We start from the raw sequence: 21,612 nt of genomic DNA, 5'->3' as shown, positions 1-21,612 counted from the left end.
GCTGTACATAATCACGGAAACTGTCAGTGTGTCATTCTGTCAGTCAGTCATTCTGTCTGTCCCACGTTTTTCTACTCACTGACGTGGTCAATCTATGTGAAACTGCACATAAGCATTGAGGATTGGCATAGGTAGAAGGTGACAAAGCTACCAATGGGTATGGACTAGTTATTTATTAATTTGGGAAAATATGCTCAGTATAATTTTGTGTTTCATCACAAATATGCATGTTGGTATTTGTTAGATGGTTCACTAGCTGACATTGATACAGCATGTTTTAATTATGCGACAGCAATTATGTAATTAACAGCGCCGAGAAAATGACCTGAGCACTGTCCGAAAGTGTTTTTTCATGTTGCAGTTGAGCTCACTTTATAGTGCTCTACGTAGAACTCCCTTCATAGTGAGTTGGGGTTAGTGAATAAGTGAATGACTTTGGACACAGCCTATGTTTCAGCATGACAAAGGATTATTTTAGCACTCCATGTTTACTGGAGAGGAAGTTATATTAACAAGCACAATACTGTCGGTCTGTCTCAGTGTCCCTTCTCCTTATCTTGGTTATCTTGGAGAAATTATCCCACTGAATGGACAGTATCAAATATTTACAACAATATTCTTGAATCACCAGGTAATATCATCATTTAACCTATCAAAGATCAAAACCAGGTATCAAATAGATCTACAGTTTGGTCAAATTCTCGAAATGCTTTCTGCAAGTGGGCATACTGAGTGTGCTGATGTTTCATGTCGTAATGCTTAAAAGCTCAGTTTTTTTGGTTCAGCAGCTTGTGAAAACAAGTTATGGATTCTCTAACATGTTAAGAGTGCATCCAGCATGAACACTGCTTTTAGGCATTTTTGTGTTGTTTGCTAGCAGAGGTAAAGAACAAGGAGGCACCTCTATGCAACACAAAGTCAATGGAGAGCAATGAATTGTCTTCCCCTATGCTTGGGGTAGGACTTATGTGCACTCTGCCTCCATACCATACTCCCCCCTTATAACACTGAAGTGATTCAATGAATCAAAACTGATTGACAACTGGATTAGGTGGCATATTTGTGAAATTAGTTTTTAACCGAGAGACGATTGTAAGCCTCTGATTGGACGAATTAAAAAATGACTGACATATACAACGCCCTCTCAAAGTCTCTGGTCTACACAAACTTGGAATGAGGCAGTACTTGGATATAGCAACGCTTAGAATTAAATGCTAACGCCAGCATGCTAACATTTCTCACAATGACAATGCCAACATGCTTAAGTTCGCCTGCTAATACTTGCTTATTAGCACTAACCACAAAGCACAGCTGAGACTGAGGGGAATCTCAAAAAATAGCATGACATTATTCTCACCCCCTTGCTACAAGTTTAAATTCCTTAAATGTCTTTGTATTTCTAGACAAAGTCCAGGCGGAGATAGACAGAGTGATCGGACAGAACCGTCCACCCAGTATGGCAGACAGACCCAACCTGCCCTACACTGACGCTGTCATCCATGAGATCCAGAGGATGGGAAACATCGTTCCTCTCAATTTAGCCAGAATGACCACCAAGGACACAACGCTGGGTGGTTACTTCATACCCAAGGTGCATTTAGCAGACAGTCACATGAGTGCAATTGTTGTACCATTGCTTGGTTTTAACCTATGGATCTGGACCTTTAGGGTACGGCTTTGATGTCCAACCTGACCTCTGTGCTGTTTGACAAGACTAAATGGGAGACTCCAGACACCTTCAACCCCGGACACTTCCTGGATGCTGAGGGAAAGTTTGTGAAGAGAGAAGCCCTTCTGGCTTTCTCTGCAGGTAAACCACATTCAAGAGAGAAGCCCTTCTGGCTTTCTCTGCAGGTAAACCACATTCAACTCAATCTTAAGCATAACCTCAAACAGAATATACATTTTCCTCTCTTACACCTTCATGTGTGCATGTGTTTGTGGACTCTTCAGGGAAACGTGTGTGTCTTGGAGAAACCCTCGCCAAGATGGAGCTGTTCCTGTTTTTGGTCGGGTTACTACAGAGGTTCTCTTTCTCCGTTCCTGATGGAGTAGAGCTGAGCACAGAAGGAGTTGTAGGAACAACACATGTACCGCAGCCCTTCAAGGTTTATGCCAAGACTCGCTGAATTATCATTTTTCATCTAGCCGCTGTGCAACAAATTAGATCAAGCAAAAAGCTTTAGGCAGTAAAATGACATCTGTGAATAGTTAGGTAGACTTTTCTATTGGTGGCATGCATGCGTGCACCCGAGCAAGCATCTGATGGGAACGAGTGCCCACATTGAGTCACTGCTGCAATATTCTCCATTTAAAATGGACTTTTCTTTGGTTTCCTTTGGTTAACTGTTATGTTTCTTCGCTTTTCCCTATGTGTTAATGGACATGTTCCTGACGATAGACTTTATTCTGGGTTAACTGATCTGAACTGCCGAGGGAGTTAACAGACTCAGTTAGCATGTTTAAACTTTGGTTAACGGTACCTCTATTTTATTAACAATGTAACTGGTAAACAAGTATTGATAAGCTAGGTCAATATACCTCACTACATGTACATGTATGTATTGTTACCCTGCTTCTGTTCATTAATATCATTGTATAGTTGTTACCTGCAGGCACATGTTGCTGCCCTATTAAAGCATGACCCAGCCACACGGTCGGCAGGTCTTTGATGTTGATAGTTTGGTATTGATATGAGTGTAAGTGTGCGTTTGCTATTGATAGTTGCATTTGCATGGATAGAACTATTAGTTTGATTATTATAGCTTTAGATTTCCCCTGCTAGTAGCTGTAGTAATATAACTGAGATTACCTTGTATTCATTATCAGCAAAGCCTACTCTAGTTAATTTGTTTGTAGTTACTGCTAACCTGGTGTATGTACGTTTTATTTCCTATGTCTTTTAGACCACTAACCTACATTTGAATATAATTAAGGTCTACTCTACTGCTGTGCTGGATCAATGATAAATCACTGTGTTCTGACCGGCACCCAAGGGCGAGTGCAATCTAACTATTCCTCAACCAGTTTCACCTATTTTACAGGCAGTTTGGAGAACACCGTAGTTCCTTATAAATCACAAGTCTTTACTGTTGTATGATTGCCTCATGTACTTTTTATTCTCTCTGTCAGAGCATTTAGCTTTGTGTAATAAAGTTTTACATAAAACATTCTTGTATTAATGGCATTGTTTATAAGACACTTCTCTTCTTCTCACTTCTCTTCCTTCTTATTAATAGCAAAATGTACATAGATTTCATGAACATACATTCTTTAAGTTTACAGGGTTCCCACACGTTTACCAATGAATTTGCAAAACTAATTCATTCATTCATTCATTCATCTTCTAACCGCTTCATCCTCTTGATGCGCGTTGGGGGCGCGCGTTGGGGGGGCTGGGCGAGAGGCAGGGTACCAATTAACCTAGTCCCCAATCTGCATGTCTTTGGACTGTGGGAGGAAGAGAGAGAACGGAGAGAACCCACGCTGACATGGGGAGATCATGCAAACTCTGCACAGAAGGGCCCCCACACCCGGGATCGAACCGGGAACCCTCTTGCTGTGAGGCGACAGTGCTAACCACCACACCACCGTGCCGCCCATTTTCAAAACTATAATATATAATATTATTATACAACTATGATATATAAAACTGTATTATATTTGGCAGTATGGCTCTGTTCTGGAGCCTCTCTGCCTTTCCCCGGGCCTACACAGAAATCCTCTTCCACATGCCTACGTGGAAAGCCTAAGCACCGCCAAAGTGGAGCACGTGGAGCGGATTGAAATGAAAAAGGTCTCTTCTCTCCGTTTAACTTTTTTTTTTTTTGCAGAGATAGTTCCTGGGAAGAGAAAGCCTCCAGTAGCTCTGTTTCCACCTCTACAGTTTGTGCCCTGATCACTTATTAGTTCAAATGGCTTTTCTTGCTGTGAGATGAAGTGAGTAGTATACATGTAAAGACATGTATACTGTAGTTATATGACACTGGCACGGATGTTTCCAGTCGTCTCTCTCATTGGACAGCGGCTGCGTGTGGCTGTGAGTCACTCATCAGGATGAGGAAATCAGCACACCAGTCTGTAAACTCTCCCTCTGTCGACTTTACATTTGAAAACAGCTACTGTAGCTACTAGCTAGCTACCTAGCTAGCTAGCTGTTTTCAAATGTAAATATCAGGAACATCGAGGAAAAGATGGCGTAGAAAAAGGCACCAGCTGAACTAGCATCCTGCTGGCCATAGCACAGGCGTTGAAAATAAACTGGACGACCTCCTTGCTGCATCACTTTCCAACCAGATATCAGGAATTGTATTATACTATGACAGAAATCTTGTACTGTTGGAAAAAGTAGGTGTGTCTGTATGTGGTTATGTAAGTGCAGTTATATTGACCTTTGTACCATTTGAATTACTGTTTTGTTTGTACTTGTCTGTAATCTGTCAGTAATGTGGGTTCTGTGTAGTGTGAGGTCTTGAAAAGCTCTGACCATCCTGCTGCTGCCGGTTTAACTCTCTTTAACAATGTGGTTTTTTGATTTTTTGCTGGGTTTTGACCTCAAGGGGCTATTCTTGTTTATATTTATCTTTATCCTAATAGCAGACTTCCTCAAAAACAGGAATCCTCCAAATTATCCTCCAGGACCGATGGCTCTTCCATTTGTAGGGAATCTCTTCAGTGTGGACAGTAAACAGCCAAACATTTATTTTACCAAGGTAAAGTTCAACACATGCATGCTTTGATTTTTTTTTTTTTTTTTAAATTATATTTTTTCGGGCATTTTTAAGCCTTTAATCGATAGGACAGATGAGTGTGAACGGGGGAGAGAGAGGGAGTGACATGCAGCAAAGGGCCACAGGCTGGAGTCGCACCTGGGCTGCTGCGGCAACAGCCTTGTACATGGGGCGCCTGCTCTACCACCAAGCCACCGACGCCCCGCATGCTTTGATTTTTAAGTGTCAAGTTTATTGAGACATTCTGATAAATTTAACCGAATAATTTTTTTAATTTGAATTTACGATTAGTTCAAGATCTTTCACAAACGTATGAATGCTATCAGTATTTTGGAGTATGTAGACATAACAACAAATAACTTTGCAAATTAACTTAAAAAATTAATGCCATCAATTATTTGTATGAGTTCACGTGGAGAATGTAACTGTCAATTGTTCCTGTTCTTCAGGAAAGTAACATTTCTGTTTAAATGATATTTTTTTAGGGCTTTCAAAAAAAAAAGTTTAATTGCAATTAATTGCTGAATCTTAATAGTTTATCATGATTAATTACATTTTTAGTGCATGTTTAAGATTCCATTATATTGCATTTCAAAACAGTTTTGAAGTCCATTTTAACAAGGTAATGCAATTCTTCAAACCAATGCAAAGAAATCTACTTTATGATCTTGAAACCATGACTTAGAGGAAGAAGACGCTTAAAAAACAACAACAATTGCACTGTTCCAATTGAAGAAGTGCAGTTACTCCTATGTAATTTTGTTTATATCACTGACGTCCAATGATGCCTGGTTCATGCAATAGCATTCGCACTTTTCAGGAGTTCCAGTTTAGTTGCTTTTTCTGCAGTTACACAACCAAAACACTGGTAGCCTGCGAGGTTTCTATGCGGTAAAGTTAAACTGATTAAAAAAACACACCTAAACACACATAAAATGTGTCTTAATAGCGACAGTTTCAAAGATGAGTACACATATCTGCTTCACTACAACTCGCAGCATTCACAGCAGAGTCCTGCACTGGGTACCCAACGGGTACCCGCAAAAACAGCTGATTTGCGGGTGGTTTTTAAAAAAACATTTTTTCCCGGGTTCGGATCTGGGTGGAAAAAATAACATGCGGGTCGGATCGCGGGTTTTAGATAAACACATCAGTCATTAGTTCAGTAAACTACAGATAACTATCTTGGTCATTATTTACTCTCTGAGGATCGCCTCCGCTATTTCGCAACGGTCACTGGTTCAGCTGTTTACACGCGTTTCACCATCTAATAACACAATTTGTGATTGGACGACAGAATCAACATGGCTGCCACCGTCTAACAAGCGCCACTTCCAAAACAGTAAATAATTATTTAGGTATTTGAGAAATAAGTGGATAAAACGTACAACTATCACTTTATAAGTGTTTCCCTGATGGATTACTTCTCTCCTCGATGGATTCTAAAAACACGTGACGGCTCGTAACTGCTGAACGTCGCTTTGGACAGAAACTAAGTCTATTATTACACGTGTAAAGTTCCTTTACATAGATTAAAAGTTTAAAAGCATTAAACGTAACAAACGAGTGCTTTTACACTCGTATGGAAGAAGAACACAGAGGGTTGATGATGGAGCTGAAGTCAGGTTTTTATTGTGAGAGCTGCTTCATTCAGGTCGTTGTTTACTTACTGGCACCTTAACTGTGGCGATATGCTGTTCAATATTCAGCCAATATGATCCAAAATGATTACTTTAAATCCGGGTTACGGGTCGGGCTGCGGGTCGTGTTTCAACGGGTCGGACCGGGTTGTGGTACTAATTGGCCTGATGCGCGGGTTTGCGGTTCGGGTGCGGGTTTGTACGTCGCCGGGTCAGGACTCTGATTCACAGACAAACACTTGTCTTGATCTGGACACATTTTCCCCACAAATACAACATGCTAACGTTATTAGCACAAGCCTATGGCATTTTACATTGTATAAATTAGCCTAGCAGCTAGCAGAATTTTCCTATACCCATATGAAGCCTGGGACAACAGCAACATTTAACAAAGGTAATGCTCCAAAATTCAGCTCAATTACAACTCACAGGGTTCACTGACAAATTCATTGTCTTATGCTAGACACGTTTTTCCCACACAAATACAACATGCTAACGTTATTTGCACAAGCCTATGGCATTTAGCAGACTTCCTCTCTTTTTCTCTAAATCACACACGGGACTTAAAATGCAGGTATGCAGTCAGTTTCCACCCATTTAGCAAATGCTGTAGTTAACCTCTTTGATTTAGTTTAATCCACAGGTCTGTGGCGATTGCCACATTTCAAAGCAGAGCTTTGCTGTCTTTGGCGAAGTTGCCAGCAGACTGGCTCAGTCTGATTAGCTGCACCTGTGTGCTTAGCTCACAGGTAGCAGCTCAAACTCAAAGTGCTTAGGTGAAAACTTAATTCTGTTTGACACAGGGTTCATATTACTTTTGACCTGTCAACTGAACTTGTCCTTTTTGGAAGAAATCTTCATTCATTCATTCATTTTAACCCAAACCATGATCTTTTTCATAAAACTTCAGGTCTATCTGGCTTAAAAAGTCCAAAGGCGGACTTCTCCCAACAACCATAAAACATGAATAAATAACAAGATCATTTAACAAAGGTATATCACTGACATGTCTTTCGTTTTTTGCTAGTCACTCATCATTAGCTTAAGCCCGTTTACACTGCATAAAGTAGCATAGCAGCTAGCAGACTGCATGCACGTTTTTTCAGCCCAACATTGTTAAATCAGAATTGCTAATGTTGCTGCCAGAGGTTAGCAGAGTGAGGTATCCGTCCAGGCAGGTAAGGTGTGTCGTGTTTTATCTCATCACGGCATTGTTTACATACGACATGTGCTCCGTCCGTTGAGCCCGTCGAAAATATTCCTACAATGCTGATTTATTCCCGAGTAACTAAAATTGTCCTTATCGTCTATTCTCTTGGCTGCTTGCTCTCTGCCTGCCACTGTTTGATGGTGACAAAGACTTTTAAAATAAAAGTATATCCTAAAGATGACAATGTAGATCGATGTTTTTACTTTGCATCAATGACACTAGATAGAGGTCAATGGGTTGTTATGATGCAGTAGAGTTCTTTGGTTCATCAGTGTTTGTTCCTTGATGTATTCTCCACAGCTGGCTGAGCTCTATGGCAATGTGTTCAGCGTTCGCCTCGGCAGTGAAAAGATGGTGTTTGTGTCTGGGTACAAGATGGTGAAGGAAGCCTTAGTGACAAAAGCCGACAACTTTGTGGATCGACCATACAGTGCAACGGCTGACAGGGTGTACTCAGGAGACTCAGGTGCACTAACCTCTCTTGTTCTCTTGGGTCATGCTATGCAGGAATTCATTTTCTTGAGCCATTAACACTGTTTCCTCTGCATGCTTGTGTCTAGGTGGTCTGTTCATGAGCAATGGTGAAACATGGAAAAGACAGAGACGCTTTGCCTTGTCTACATTACGCACCTTCGGCCTGGGCAAAGGTACCATGGAGCAGAGTATATGTGTGGAGATCCGACACCTGCAGGAGGAGATAGAAAAGGAGAGAGGTGGTTCACATAATAAGCTCATTGTCAGCAGCTGTTTAGCAGTATAACATTGTCTAAACAGAGGACTCCTCTCCTCCAGGTGAACCTTTCAACCCAGCAGGCCTCTTCAACAATGCTGTGTCCAACATCATTTGTCAGCTGGTGATGGGGAAACGCTTTGACTACAGTGACCACAACTTCCAGATCATGCTGAAGTATATATCTGAAGTCTTTAGGCTGCAAGGCTCTGTATGGACTATGGTAAGTCAGTAATATCAATCACTGTCAGAGAGGCATTCTGGTAGGAACCTGGGAGTTAATCCTTTGTAAGCGACTGCAAGACCAATGTCTGTGCTCAAGTTTTATCACAAAAGATGAAAGGTGATGATCTGAAAGACCATTTCTGTGATTTGCTCATTTATTGTGAGAAGCTCTATGAGGCATTTCCTGGAGTGATGAAGCACATGCCAGGTCCTCACAACACAATGTTCAGCAGCTATAATGCCATCCTCGACTTCATCAGCCAGGAGGTAAAGAGCCACAAGAAGGACCTGGACCCCAGCGATCCGCGGGACTACATTGATGCTTTCATCATTGAAATGGAAAATGTACGTGAACAACTAAACTGTACATCACTGTGTTGCCCTTCCTATCTATTTATTTACCACTCACTACTGTATCTTCTGTGTATTTCTGAATAGCACAAAGAGACGGACCTGGGCTTTACTGAGGCCAATCTGGCTGTGTGCTCTCTGGATCTGTTCATGGCTGGAACTGAGACAACTTCCACCACTTTGCTGTGGGCTTTGATTTACCTCATCAAAAACCCTGAGATTCAGGGTAGGTGACATGCTCAGCCCCAAACTGAGCTAAATGCAAAACAGCAAGGAAACAAGACTTAAAGCTGCTACAAGGAACTTTTAACTGGATATGCAAAAGTCTCTCGTTTCTGCTGATGTCTGTGCGTGACCTACAACAGCAAATGAGACCATCTGTGTGAAGATAAGCTATTTCCATATAGTGTATATCCATACCTTTAGGAAACTGTGTCCGGGTCCGTCCCAGGTCGCTTCCAGGACGAAGCGATTTACGGCACTCAGACGGCACACGTCATCTTACCTAACTGCTTACATTTGGTGACCTTATAAATAGTCGCTATTCCTCCTCCTCGACCCGACGTCCGCGGGGAGTTAAAATAGCAGCAATCATCGGGTAAAAGTTCTGTGAAAGCACTGGACTCACCAACAGGCAGCCACGTCTCAGTCACACAGAGAAAATCCAATCCTCAGGAAGTCAGGAAATCCTTCAGGATAAACGTTTTGTTCGCTAGCGATCTAGCATTTACCAGCCCAATCCTGGCAGGAGCCGGCGGGTCCACGGCGTTAGCTGTCCGGGGAGCCACACACAGAGGCCGCAGGTTGCGCAGATTCACCCCGCGCCAGCGGGGACGAGGAGAGCAGGGGCCGCGGGGCTGGAACACCTCATCCGGGCCGACGACAGGTACCAGCCAGGCGTCGACAGGGTCCAGCGAGTGCCGAGAAATAAAGAGGCGAGGCACCGCTCCATACTCAGTCCAAGAAGCCGTGGAAGTGCTCGCCAAACAGGCCTTCAGCCTTACCAGCCGACCGCTGCGTTTACCCCGGCGGCGGTGGCGCTTACGCCGGAGAGGTGGAGCTGGGGCGCGGCAGAGGTGAGCTGGGATCCCCGATAGGAGCGGGGGCAAAGTTTTCCCGTCTTGTTGTTTCATTCATCCCCAAAACAAACACATGCGCGAGCCAGGTAAGCGTCTTTACGACAATACGCGCTAGAGCTCATGGGAAATGTAGGCTTCATTCCGGCAAAACACTACCGCTTTTGTCCACAGGGTCGCCAAATTCAACTCAAAATGAAAGTTCCTTGTAGGGGCTTTAAACATTTTACAGCCATGCTAATGGCTCTGTGAGGCAGTACTTGGGCACTGCAATGCTTAGAACTAGACTTGCATCGATCAATGGGCAGTGCTTGGAATCTGGCCGGTTTTCACGTGAACAGCCGTGACCTGCGACCGGCCGGTCAGTCTAAAATATGCAGATTTAAAACGCCGGTCAAATTTCCGCTGCGCCGCATGATTGACATCCTGTAACATCAGCAATGCACAGACACGCACATGTGCAACTCACGGCTTGGGCGATGTGAGGAAGTGAAACATTCAAATCATTCACGCACACACATCAAAAAGAGAGAAGGAGAAAGTTGTTAATTGTCTGTGTTAAACTGAACTGCGGAGCTCTCACTGCCGCACTGTGCCCCTTGAAACTGACGAGGCGCGTGTCCGCATGCCGAAGATGCGCGTGTTCGCACGTTTACTGGTGGGTGCGTCCTGAAGACCTGTGTGAATTTTCCACAGGAGATATTTTTACTTTTGTCTATTCAAGAAATTACCCACACATGCTCTACATCAAGAATTAATATTTTATTTATCTATGTTTTTATTTTTATATGCCTTTTTTACTTTATTTTAATACTGAACCTGAAGTTATATTTGAGCAAAAAGGAAAATGTTTCTTAACCTGTGTCTCTGTTTTTGTTTGTTTATTTGAGATGATTATTGAAGCTGCTTGTATCTTGGTTAAAATGTTCTAATAAAGGAAAGATAGAAAATATTGCAATGTCTTGTGAGCTGTAAAGTGGTTTGACAAAAATGAAATCGGAATCGGCCATCCAAACACTCTGCAAATCGGAAATCGGTATCAGCCCAAAAAATTGTAATCGGTGCAAGTCTTCTTAGAACTAAATGCTAACATCCACGCGCTAACATTTCTCACAACGACAATGCCAACATGCTGATAGTCACCATTTTAGTTGAGCATGTTAGCATACTGGTTGCTGATTAGCACTAAACACAAAATACAACTGACGCTTTTCTCACCCTGTTTCTAAAAAGCTTAATTCTTACAACTGACTTGTTTTCTAGACAAAGTCCAGGCGGAGATAGACAGAGTGATCGGACAGACCCGACAGCCCAGTATGGCAGACAGACCCAACCTGCCCTACACTGACGCTGTCATCCATGAGATCCAGAGGATGGGAGACATTGTTCCTCTTAATGCACCCAAAATGGCCACCGAGGATACGACACTGGGTGGTTACTTCATACCCAAGGTGCATTCAGTACACAGTCAACTTAAGTGTTACAAGGACTTTTGAGAAGGGAAAATGTGTTGATGCGTCATTGCATGGTGTTAACCTACGTATCTTTTTAAGGGTACGACCTTGATGTCCAACCTGACCTCTGTGCTGTTCGACAAGACTGAATGGGAGACTCCAGACACCTTCAACCCCGGACACTTCCTGGATGCTGAGGGAAAGTTTGTAAAGAGAGAAGCCTTTCTGGTTTTCTCTGCAGGTAAACCACATTCACCTCAATCTGAAGCATAACCTAAACTAAAATACACGTTTTACGTAGTCACACCTTCTTGTGTGCATGTGTTTGTGGACACATCAGGGAGACGTTCGTGTCTCGGAGAAGGCCTCGCCAAGATGGAGCTGTTCCTGTTTCTGGTTGCTTTACTACAGAAGTTCACTTTTTCCGTTCCTGATGGAGTAGAGCTGAGCACAGAGGGAATAACTGGGATAACACATGTACCGCACCCCTTCAAGGTTTACGCCAAGGCTCGCTGAATTTTGCAACATCGCACTGTGTCATTTTTCATCCAACCAGTGCCATAATTGATGGTTGTTTTTAAAAGTAAAATACTGCTTCATTTAAACAGATATTAAACTAACATTTTATTTTTGTGGACAATGTATATACAGTCTATGGTTTTCACATGCTTAGCATGACATAAGAAATAATAAACCCAAAGGAGTGTCTAGAGTGGCAAAGTATTAAATCAGAATTTGCAGAAGAGAATGACACATCGACTGACAGGTCTGTCACTCAACGTTAGCACATGATGTCCCTGTCTGCCCCATCTGTCCCTGTCTGCCCCATCTGTCCCTGTCTGACTGCATTCTTAACCTGCATAAGAAAATAAACCTCGTAGCACACCTTGAATTATGAACAAGCGGTCCCTCCTATCACTAGGAGGCAAGTGGCAGTCAGCGTCCGACTTCGGCCGCCAGCTGAAATTCCCTGCAGAGATCACCATGTCATCTCTACGTCCAGACACCATGCTCTGGTCAGCTCCCGCCAGAACAGTTATTATGATAGAGCTGACCCTCCCATGGGAAGAAGAGATGGAGGCTGCATATGAGAGAAAGGAGGAGAGGTACGTGGAACTGTCAGCCACATGCTCGCAAGCTGGGTGGAGAGCATGCACTTTCCCAGTGGAAGACAGGTGCAGGGGCTTCACTGGAACATCCACACAGCGGCTCCTGAAAACGCTCAGAGTTTCAGGTCCCACAAGAAGTGGGCCCTCCAAGATCTGGTGGAGGAGGCAGAGCAAGGGACCTTTTGGATCTGGCTCCGGAGGAAGGACAAGGCGTGGGGAAAGGAAGGATCCTAAGCAGGCTGCAGGGGGTGGTAGAGAGACGTCCCTACTGATGTTCCGGGAATAATGGGGCGAAACATCTGAGAAGGGTGGCTCCCTGCTGATGACCCTGCACAATGGCACCGTCAGAGGTGCGACAGGCACCTCTGTGCTTACATCTCCTGATATTACTGAGGTCTGCTGCTAAAGTCAGCGTTATGTTTCACTCAGTAGAACTCAGATTTAATAAAGCAGCAGTTATAAAATTGTGGAGACAAGCAGAGATTTATTCACTTCACATGGAGCTAAAATTAATTCTGAATTATGTTAACTGTTTGCCGAATGTCTTAGTGTCTGTTTATGAGTTGTAGGAAGTCATAAATCGTCAATTAGAAGTAGATGTTTACTGTAAGTTAGCTTGGGCTCCGTTAGATTTAACAATATGCAAACGTAGCAAGGTAAGCTAATCGCTAACACACTTGTTTTAAAAGGAAAACAACCAATGCTTTGAGTCGGCTGTCAGAGATATCAGAGGTAATATCATGTTATCCTGTAGCAGGTGTAACAGGTGGTGTGTTTCACGTGTTTTACTTCCAAATCACTTCAGAAAAGAGGATTAGCATACCGTTAGGTACGGTTATGGGTGGCAGTAGCTCAGTCCATAGGGACTTGGGTTGGGAACTGGAGGGTCACCTGTTCAAGTCCCTGTCCGGACAAAATATGGAGCGTGGACTGGTGGCTGGAGAGGTGCCAGTTCACCAACTGCCCTTGAGCAAGGCACCGAACCCCCAACCGCTCGGGGCACCTGTCCATGGCAGCACCCTCACTCTGACATCTCTCCACTTTGTGCATGTATAGGTCCTGTTTGTGCATGTGTGTGTATTTCAGACGGAGCGAAAAAATTGAATTTTACTTTATTTTATTTGATTAATAAAGTATATATATACATTGTTTTTTTTAAAAGTTACCATTGGAAAACGCCAGTTCCAGGTTGGCGCTGGAAGTCGCACCCATAACTCAAGCAAGATGTCATGGGAGTTAGGAATAAGGGGGATACAGCCAGCACTGATAAAATGCCTGCCAGGACTTCACAATGACATCTTCAGTGGTTCTAAATTGTATATTACAATCTTATATAATTATATCTTTTATATCGTGGACTTCAGGAAGAAGCGTGATACAGGACCCCTTGTTCTTTGTTGGACTGCATCACTTGAGTGTCGCAACTAATTTCGTTGTATTCCCATGCAATGATAATACAGGCTTTCTATTCTATTCTATATCTGTACATTACATCTCAATATATATGAGAATCAAAAACTAGCACCTTTCTCAACTGACCACATGTTTTTGTTTCTGCGCCTGACAGTAGAACATAGGCTACACAGTGAACTGGGTTCTTTGTCGTCTGGATTTGTTTCTAGCTGAAAGTAACTCATTTGCATGCAACTGCAACATGAATCATCTGACTCACCCTTATTCCTACTGCACTTAGTATTTTTAGCTGGACTTTACACTATAAACATCCACTCTAAGGTTACTGAAAGACAGTGGAGGTTTTGCACGTGTATTTTATATTGCTGAGCTGATGTTGCTCATGAATAGTTGCAATCATGTTATTATATAAAGGCATGATATTGCTTCATTATTATCACTTCAGGTTGACAGAAATCATGTTTGCCAGTGGAAAAAGTAGGCGTGTCTATATGGTTTCGTGGGACCTTATCTGTCACAAGGACCTTTGTGCAGCCTCATTACTGACCTGTTTTTAAGTCATCTGTCCTGTAATGTGTGTGTGGTGCGTAGTGTAGCACAAAGTCCTGAAAAGCTCCGACCTTCCTCCTGCTGCTGCTGCTAGTCTTGCTCACCATAAGAATGTGGCTTTATAATTTTTTGCTCGGTTTTGACCTCAAGGGTCTGTTCCTGTTCATTTTTATTTTCATCCTCATAGCAGACTTCCTCAAAAACAGGAAACCTTCAAATTATCCTCCAGGACCGATGGCTCTTCCCCTTGTGGGGAATTTCTTTAGTGTGGACACTAAACATCCACACAAATATTTTACCAAGGTAAAATTTGAAATTAAAAAAAAAAAAATTTAAATGCATGTTTTCATTTTTAACTGTGAATTTTAATGAGACATTTTAATGCATTTAAAGTTGATTACTTTGATCAATTTAACTGAATCATCAATCAGTTTAAGATCTTTTACAAGCACAGCTGTCAGTGTTGTGGCGAATGTGGACAATAACGACTTTGCCACTGTACGAAAACAATAAAAGCAGTTTGAATTACTATTTTATTAATTCACCCAGAGAATTTATCTTTAAGTTGTTCACACTCCTCAGGAAATTTGCATTTGTGTTTAAATTACAAATTCTTATACTGAAACTAATTGCAGATACTGACATCTGGTGGTCAAATTGTAAAAAACATAGATGGAAATTCTGATGTTGGTGCACCTGGTGGTCAATTATTTCCTTGTTGTGCATTGTAGGTTTTGTTTTTGAACAAATTAAAAGGGTAATCTGATGCAGCAGTGTGTTGTGAATGATCAGCGTTTGTTTCTGGATGTTATGTCTGCAGCTGGCTGACGTCTATGGGAATGTGTTCAGTGTGCGCCTCGGAGGTGACAGGATGGTGTTTGTGTCTGGGTACAAGATGATGAAGGAAGCTTTAGTGACACAAGCCAATAACTTTGTGGATCGACCAAACAGTTCATCGCAACACAGGTTTTACTCCAGAGACACAGGAAATCCAGGTGCACTAATCTCTCTCTTTTTCTGTTCTCATGCTGTGCAGGAATTAGTTTCACTGAGCCATTAACCCTAGTTTCTGTGCATGCTTGTGTCTAGGTGGTCTGTTTGTGAGCAATGGTGAAAAATGGAAAAGACAGCGACGCTTTGCCTTGTCTACCTTGCGTAGCTTTGGCCTGGGCAAAAACGCCATCGAGCAGAAAATCTGTGAGGAGATCCGACACCTGCAGGAGGAGATAGAGAAGGAGAGAGGTGACTCACATTGAGTACAAATTAGGCTCATCAGTCATATAGCATTGTCCTCACCAGTGGTTCACAACCTTTTTCCTTAAGGGACCCCTTTTCTATCATTGAGTAAACTGACATCTCCAAACTATGTTATGAGTCTTCCTGATATTTCCTGACCTTTCTACAGGACTCTGTGTTTAGTTTTTGTTTAAACAATCATACATACTAGAGCTCTGATTCTCTGTCTGCAAGCCCGACTGGGCCCGACCCAACCCGCCGGGTTCGAGCAGTGGTAAACAAGGAGCCGTAAACACATCAGTCCTTAGCTTGTGTAGTGAATTTTTAACAAATCAAAATGTCTAAACAAGCCACTGAGGGGCAAATAGGTGAACTTGTTCCGGATGCATGTTCTGGGCTAACAATAAACCAATGTCCAGTGCACTTTATCTCTTTGGATTTGGTGATCTCCACAACAGGAGGGTGACAGCCTTGTTCATATCATTATTCCATTCAGCATTTCAGTTTGAACACATTACAAACTTGATGCTTTTCAACATGCTTTCACAACATCAAAAACATTTGCCTCCCCATTCCACACACCTGATTCTCATTACATGGAGCTTACCTATATGCCCTTCACACATGACTGCTCCATCCTGTGTTCAGTTTAACAATTGCATGTGTATATTTATTATTTACCAGGTTTAGATAAGGACAGAATAAACAAACAAACTAAAAAAATATAATATACATTTATTTTACAGTATAAATTCAGGTTTTTAAATTGGGTTTGGGCTCAAAACTGCTGCCACAGTCTGGGCTCAGGTTGGGCTTGGACAGAAACTCTGCGGGTTTATGTAGGGTTAGGCCTGTTTTTTCCTCAAACACATTCTTAAACAAGGCCTTTTTAAAAACAAATTCTGTTTTCTCATCTTGCCTTTGCTTGGCCATTGTTCTATTAGCTCTTTGGTTGTTTTAATTGCAGGATGAGGCTGTTTAGCAGAGAGTAAAGGCTCTGTGAGGTTTTCTAAACTTAAAAATAACAATTTTAATTCACTTTCTTCACAAATATGAATGAAATGCTGAGATGTAGACCCACTGTATGTGTTTTTTAAAGTTTTCTTACACCCTTAAAACTCAAGAAGACCTCACAACCCCCCATGAATCTTTGGGGACCTCTAGTGCGGGTCAGGACCCCCAGGTTGAGAACCAGTGGTCTAAACAGTGGACTTCTCTCCTCCAGGTGAACCTTTCAGCCCAGACGGCCTCTTCAACAATGCTGTGTCCAACATCATTTGTCAGCTGGTGATGGCGAAACGGTTTGACTACAGTGACCACAATTTCCAGACCATGCGTAGGTATCTTGCTGAGATTCTTCAGGTGGAGGGCTCTATATGGGGTCTGGTAAGTCAGTAATATCCATTTACTTGAAACAATGTCAGAGAGACAGCATCCTGGTGAGATCCTGGAAATCAGTCTTCCTCAACTGATTGGGAGACCCATGTCTGTGGTCAAATTTCCTTACATAAGATGAAAGGTAATGCAAATTAAAGTTTCTCTCATTTATTGTTTACTTCTGAATAGATGTATGACTCATTCCCCCGAATAATGAAGCACATGCCAGGTCCTCACAACAAAATGTTCAGTCAATTCAACAGCATTTTGGACTTCATCAGTGAGGAGGTAAAGAGCCACAAGGAGGACCTGGACCACAGCAATCCCCGGGACTACATTGATGCTTTCATCATTGAAATGGAGAATGTACGTGAACAACTGCATCGCACTGCGCAACAATGTGTTGCCCTTCCAGTCTATTTATCTGCCACTCACTACTGTATCTTCTGTGTGTTTCTGAATAGCACAAAGAGTCTGACCTGGGCTTCACTGAGACCAATCTGGCTCTGTGCTCTCTGGATCTGTTCCTGGCTGGAACAGAAACAACCGCCACCACTTTGCTGTGGGCTTTGATTTACCTCATCAAAAACCCTGAGATCCAGGGTAGGTGACATGCTCAGCCCCAAACTGAGCTAAATGCAAAACAGCAAGGAAACAAGACTAAAAGTATCCAAAGCGATGCGGACGCTTCGTGAATCTGGACTACAGCACAGTAATGCTTTGAGCTAAATGCTGATGTCAGCGTGCAAACAATTGTGATAACTGACAATGCTAACATGCTGAAATTCACCATCTTAGTTTAGCATGTTAGCATGAACATGTCACGTTGGATTACTGTCATTAACATCAAGTTTTTTCCTCATCACGTTGCTACAAACTTAATTCTTTCAATTGTCTTATTTCCTAGACAAAGTCCAGGCGGAGATAGACAGAGTGATCGGACAGACCCGACAGCCCAGTATGGCAGACAGACCCAACCTGCCCTACACTGACGCTGTCATCCATGAGATCCAGAGGATGGGAAACATCATTCCTCTCAACGCACCAAGAATGGCCGCCAATGATACGACACTGGGTGGTTACTTCATACCCAAGGTGCATCTAGCACACAGTCATCCACAAGTCCAAGTCTTCACAGGTTTATCTCTGAAATATGATTGTTGTTGAAGTGTCATTGCAAGGTGTTAACCTATGTATCTTGTTTTTAGGGTACAACGTTGTTGCCCATCCTGACCTCTGTGCTGTTTGATAAGACTGAATGGGAGACTCCAGACACCTTCAACCCCGGACACTTCCTGGATGCTGAGGGAAAGTTTGTGAAGAAAGAAGCTCTCCTGCCTTTCTCTGCAGGTAAACCACACATTCATCAAAATCTGAAGCATAACTTGAACCAGAATATATGTTTTATCATAAGTTTGTATGTCTTCATGTGTGTATGTTTGTGGACTTTTCAGGGAAGCGCGTGTGTCTCGGAGAAGGCCTCGCCAGGATGGAGCTGTTTCTGTTTTTGGTTGGTTTACTCCAGAAGTTCACTTTCTCCGTTCCTGATGGAGTAGAGCTGAGCACAGAGGGACTTACTGGAACGACACGTGTACCGCTCCCCTTCGAGGTTTACGCCAAGGCTCGCTGAATTTTTTAACATCTCCCCGAACCATTTTTTATCTAAACAATGTGCAAGAAATCAGACAAGGAAAACTGTCTTAGAGAAGAAAGCTGTAGTTACTTTTCGATCCAAACCTTTTGTTGTCGTATGACTGCCCCATGTACTGAGGGCCTGTTTACTCTCTCTGTAAATCTACGTGATAAAGTTAGTAAAGTTAAAATGTTCTGTATAAATGCAACTGTTTAAAGACCTTTCCCTTTGTCTTGTTATCAATGAAAAATGTATTAAGATTTCAAAAACATACGGTCTTTATAATTAAGCTGCATTGGGCAAGTTTTCTTTGTACTAATCATCAGTTAAGTCATTAATAAACCATGTGTGCATAATAAACTAAAGTCATTAACAAACCTAGTCAACACAATTGTCAACAATGAATAAATTAACTGTTTATTTGTGTCACAAACCTGGTTTGAGTCTTTGGTAAAACCACAACATAACATATTCCAGTATTCATGTTTACAAGCCATTGGAAGTGACGAGCAAATGATTTGCAAATGATTTGTTTAAAAAGTTTATCATCATTATCATAATTTTTATTGTTATAGCTACTTAACTTTTTAGATAGGAGTTGTGCAAATTTGCAGGAAAGCCCAATCAGTCTTTTTTCAGCATTGGCAGTATAAAAACAAAATCGGGGAGTGCAGCNGCACGTGCGGCATCATCAACAGCTCCTCCCACAAGTCATCAACAGCCCCTCCCGTTGCAGAAGGCCACCCCGTTCTTTTTAAACCAAAAAGGTTCCGCCAATATGTCTACCCTACGCAGCGGAAAATTGGGCACCTTGGATCAACTCGCCAATCCGGCTCTGTGTGTCTAAACGCTCGCAGCTTGCCAGCAAAACGGCCCAACATTTGCCGAAAATCTGGCATTGTAAAAGGGGCTTAAGAATGCCCTTTGATGGTCATCTAGTGGTAGTATCAGGAATGACAGTAGACAGCAATACCTGCTGTATTCTATAACCAATCTTAACATATATGGTGTAAACAAGAGATATCCCAGACTCTTGAAGAGACTGTGAAGAACCATCAAGGCCACGTGGAGGAGGGGGGCGGGTGGCCTAGCAGTGAAGATCATAGACTGTATATAAAGACAGATGGCATGACAGCTCCCAGTAAGTGAAGTCAAACCATCTCGATTGCCCCCTGGTGGCTGGCTGCAGTACAGGTCATAAAGCCCGCCCCTTCATGTTAGCAAATCAGACGAGCCAAACTAAATACACAAAGTAGACATCAAATAAATTTTTCCAAAAGATGTTTTTTGTCATTTACTGTAGTTCTTATCACCCTGAGATTTGTTCCAGTGTTCGTTTTCCCGATAAGTTTGGTTTCAAGTAGTTATTTAATGCTATAAAACAGGGATTTGACGCCATGAGTGACAGCTGCATGTGCCAGTCGGTGTGCTCGCATTCAATGTGGCTGAACGTAATTTGCCAGACAGTTGTTTAGACGGGAACTCCTCCACTGCTGAGATCGCTACTGCGCAGATTCTGGCTCCGAATGAGGTCACCTGCGCAAGATACCAGTGGTTGTATCCAGGATATTTTGGCTTCGCTAACCCATAGCGGGGTTAAGTGGGGGTGCATCGTCCATCTTTATATACAGTCTAGGGATGCACAACAATTTCCGCACATCATCAGTATCGGCTGATGTTGGCCTTAAAATGAACTATTAGAATCAGCCAACATGCTTTTTCTTATTTTGCACAATGAATAAATATTACATACATTTAAAAGTATTGCATTTCATGTCTCCATCTGCTTGTGGGCCGTCAGGATAAAAAATATACATGCATAGTATGATGTTAATGTGACCACAGAAGAGACTTGGTGATCACTAAATTAGAAAGAGAAAAAAATGTATATATCGGTATCTGTATTGATTATTGGTCAGATAAATTGTTATATATTGGCATATTGGATATCGGCAATAAATCCAATAATATGAATCCTTGATACAGTCTATGGTAATGATTCCCAGAGAGTGTATAGATTCCAAAGGTGGAAAGCTCAACAGACTTTTATGTCATTTACATATCAGACTACAAACATTGTCCAAATCCAACAGTTTTACCAGAAAGCAGCTAAACTACCATCAGCATGAGCAAGCCACAGGCAGATTAGCTCACAATCACTTGCCCAAAGTCCACTTTGCCCTCCTCTCAAGGGCACAGTTGCACATTTCACCACAAGAGGGCACTGGTAAAACAGTCCAAAGCCATTTAGACTATAGAGTGTAATTTAGACTTTAGTAGTCCACTCCTCATCTCTGCTTGAAGCCAGCAGTTTGAGGCTAACTGCCTCTGCTTGCGTAACTCCATACCCCCAGATTTTTTTAATCAACAGGTTTGTTGCCTTCAGAGCTAAATGAATCTGTCTCAAGTGACTACATGAGCTACCAAAGGCTTTGTACATTAAAGCTCTGTATTAGAAAATATTGCTTAAGCTAAAGTGATATCTTTACTTGCCAAAGGATATAAACACCACCAGAGGGCAACTCCCCTGTTTCCTCTCTAGCAGCTACATGACGCATTCTGAGCACTAATGAAACGCCTGCAGGGACCTCACAATGGCAACTACAGCAAATGTCTGGAGGCATCGATCAGGGCAGAGATGGAGAGGCACAAGTTGGATTTAGACCCCACCAGCTCTTGAGATTTCACTGACACCTTCATGATAAAGGACGAAGTGGCTTATGGTGTTCATTGTGTTGAGTTACTGCTGTGTTTCCAATCAATATGTCTGACAACCACAAACTAACCGACTGTTTGTTTGTCCCTCTGCTTCACAGAGACGGTGAACTGGGATTTGACTATGGCAACCTGGTGCTGTGTTACCTTGATCTGCTCCTGCT

At 42.4% G+C, this 21,612-nt stretch overlaps 3 protein-coding genes across 3 annotated transcripts in view; all 3 read left to right on the top strand.

The window, feature by feature from the left end:
* The window catches only part of LOC126396974 (cytochrome P450 2J2-like), an 8,639-nt gene extending 5,469 nt beyond the window's left edge, over nt 1-3,170 (top strand). The window contains exons 7-9 of the mRNA XM_050055386.1: nt 1,404-1,591; nt 1,669-1,810; nt 1,954-3,170. Of these exons, the coding sequence (XP_049911343.1) occupies nt 1,404-1,591; nt 1,669-1,810; nt 1,954-2,129 (506 nt within the window). The 3' untranslated portion in view covers nt 2,130-3,170. The remainder of the gene's footprint in view (nt 1-1,403; nt 1,592-1,668; nt 1,811-1,953) is intronic.
* Nucleotides 3,171-4,428: 1,258 nt separating this feature from the next.
* LOC126396975 (cytochrome P450 2J4-like) lies at nt 4,429-13,674 on the top strand. The gene is made up of 9 exons (XM_050055387.1): nt 4,429-4,712; nt 7,881-8,046; nt 8,141-8,293; nt 8,373-8,533; nt 8,704-8,880; nt 8,974-9,112; nt 11,226-11,413; nt 11,516-11,657; nt 11,757-13,674. The coding sequence occupies exons 1-9, from the start codon at nt 4,521-4,523 to the stop codon at nt 11,930-11,932; spliced, it is 1,494 nt and encodes a 497-aa protein (XP_049911344.1). The 5' UTR covers nt 4,429-4,520; the 3' UTR covers nt 11,933-13,674.
* Nucleotides 13,675-13,808: 134 nt separating this feature from the next.
* LOC126396973 (cytochrome P450 2J6-like) lies at nt 13,809-19,166 on the top strand. The gene is made up of 9 exons (XM_050055385.1): nt 13,809-14,790; nt 15,308-15,482; nt 15,577-15,729; nt 16,949-17,109; nt 17,290-17,466; nt 17,565-17,703; nt 18,008-18,195; nt 18,309-18,450; nt 18,555-19,166. Exons 1-9 carry the CDS (start codon nt 14,599-14,601, stop codon nt 18,728-18,730), a joined length of 1,503 nt encoding a protein of 500 aa, XP_049911342.1. The 5' UTR covers nt 13,809-14,598; the 3' UTR covers nt 18,731-19,166.
* Nucleotides 19,167-21,612: the final 2,446 nt, after the last annotated feature.

Source organism: Epinephelus moara, chromosome 10 (genome assembly GCF_006386435.1).
Source record: "Epinephelus moara isolate mb chromosome 10, YSFRI_EMoa_1.0, whole genome shotgun sequence".
Taxonomy (NCBI): Eukaryota; Metazoa; Chordata; class Actinopteri; order Perciformes; family Serranidae; genus Epinephelus; species Epinephelus moara.
The sequence above is the reverse complement of the archived record's forward strand: the minus strand, read 5'-3'. Positions and strand labels throughout refer to the sequence as shown.

Coding starts and splice junctions, on each gene's coding strand:
- LOC126396975 (XM_050055387.1), top strand. CDS start 4,521: ATGTGGTTTTTTGATTTTTTGCTGGGTTTTGACCTCAAGGGGCTATTC. Junction 4,713..7,880: donor CAAACATTTATTTTACCAAG/GTAAAGTTCAAC, acceptor TATTCTCCACAG/CTGGCTGAGCTCTATGGCAA. Junction 8,294..8,372: donor GGAGATAGAAAAGGAGAGAG/GTGGTTCACATA, acceptor CCTCTCCTCCAG/GTGAACCTTTCAACCCAGCA.
- LOC126396973 (XM_050055385.1), top strand. CDS start 14,599: ATGTGGCTTTATAATTTTTTGCTCGGTTTTGACCTCAAGGGTCTGTTC. Junction 17,110..17,289: donor AGGGCTCTATATGGGGTCTG/GTAAGTCAGTAA, acceptor ACTTCTGAATAG/ATGTATGACTCATTCCCCCG. Junction 17,704..18,007: donor CAAAAACCCTGAGATCCAGG/GTAGGTGACATG, acceptor CTTATTTCCTAG/ACAAAGTCCAGGCGGAGATA.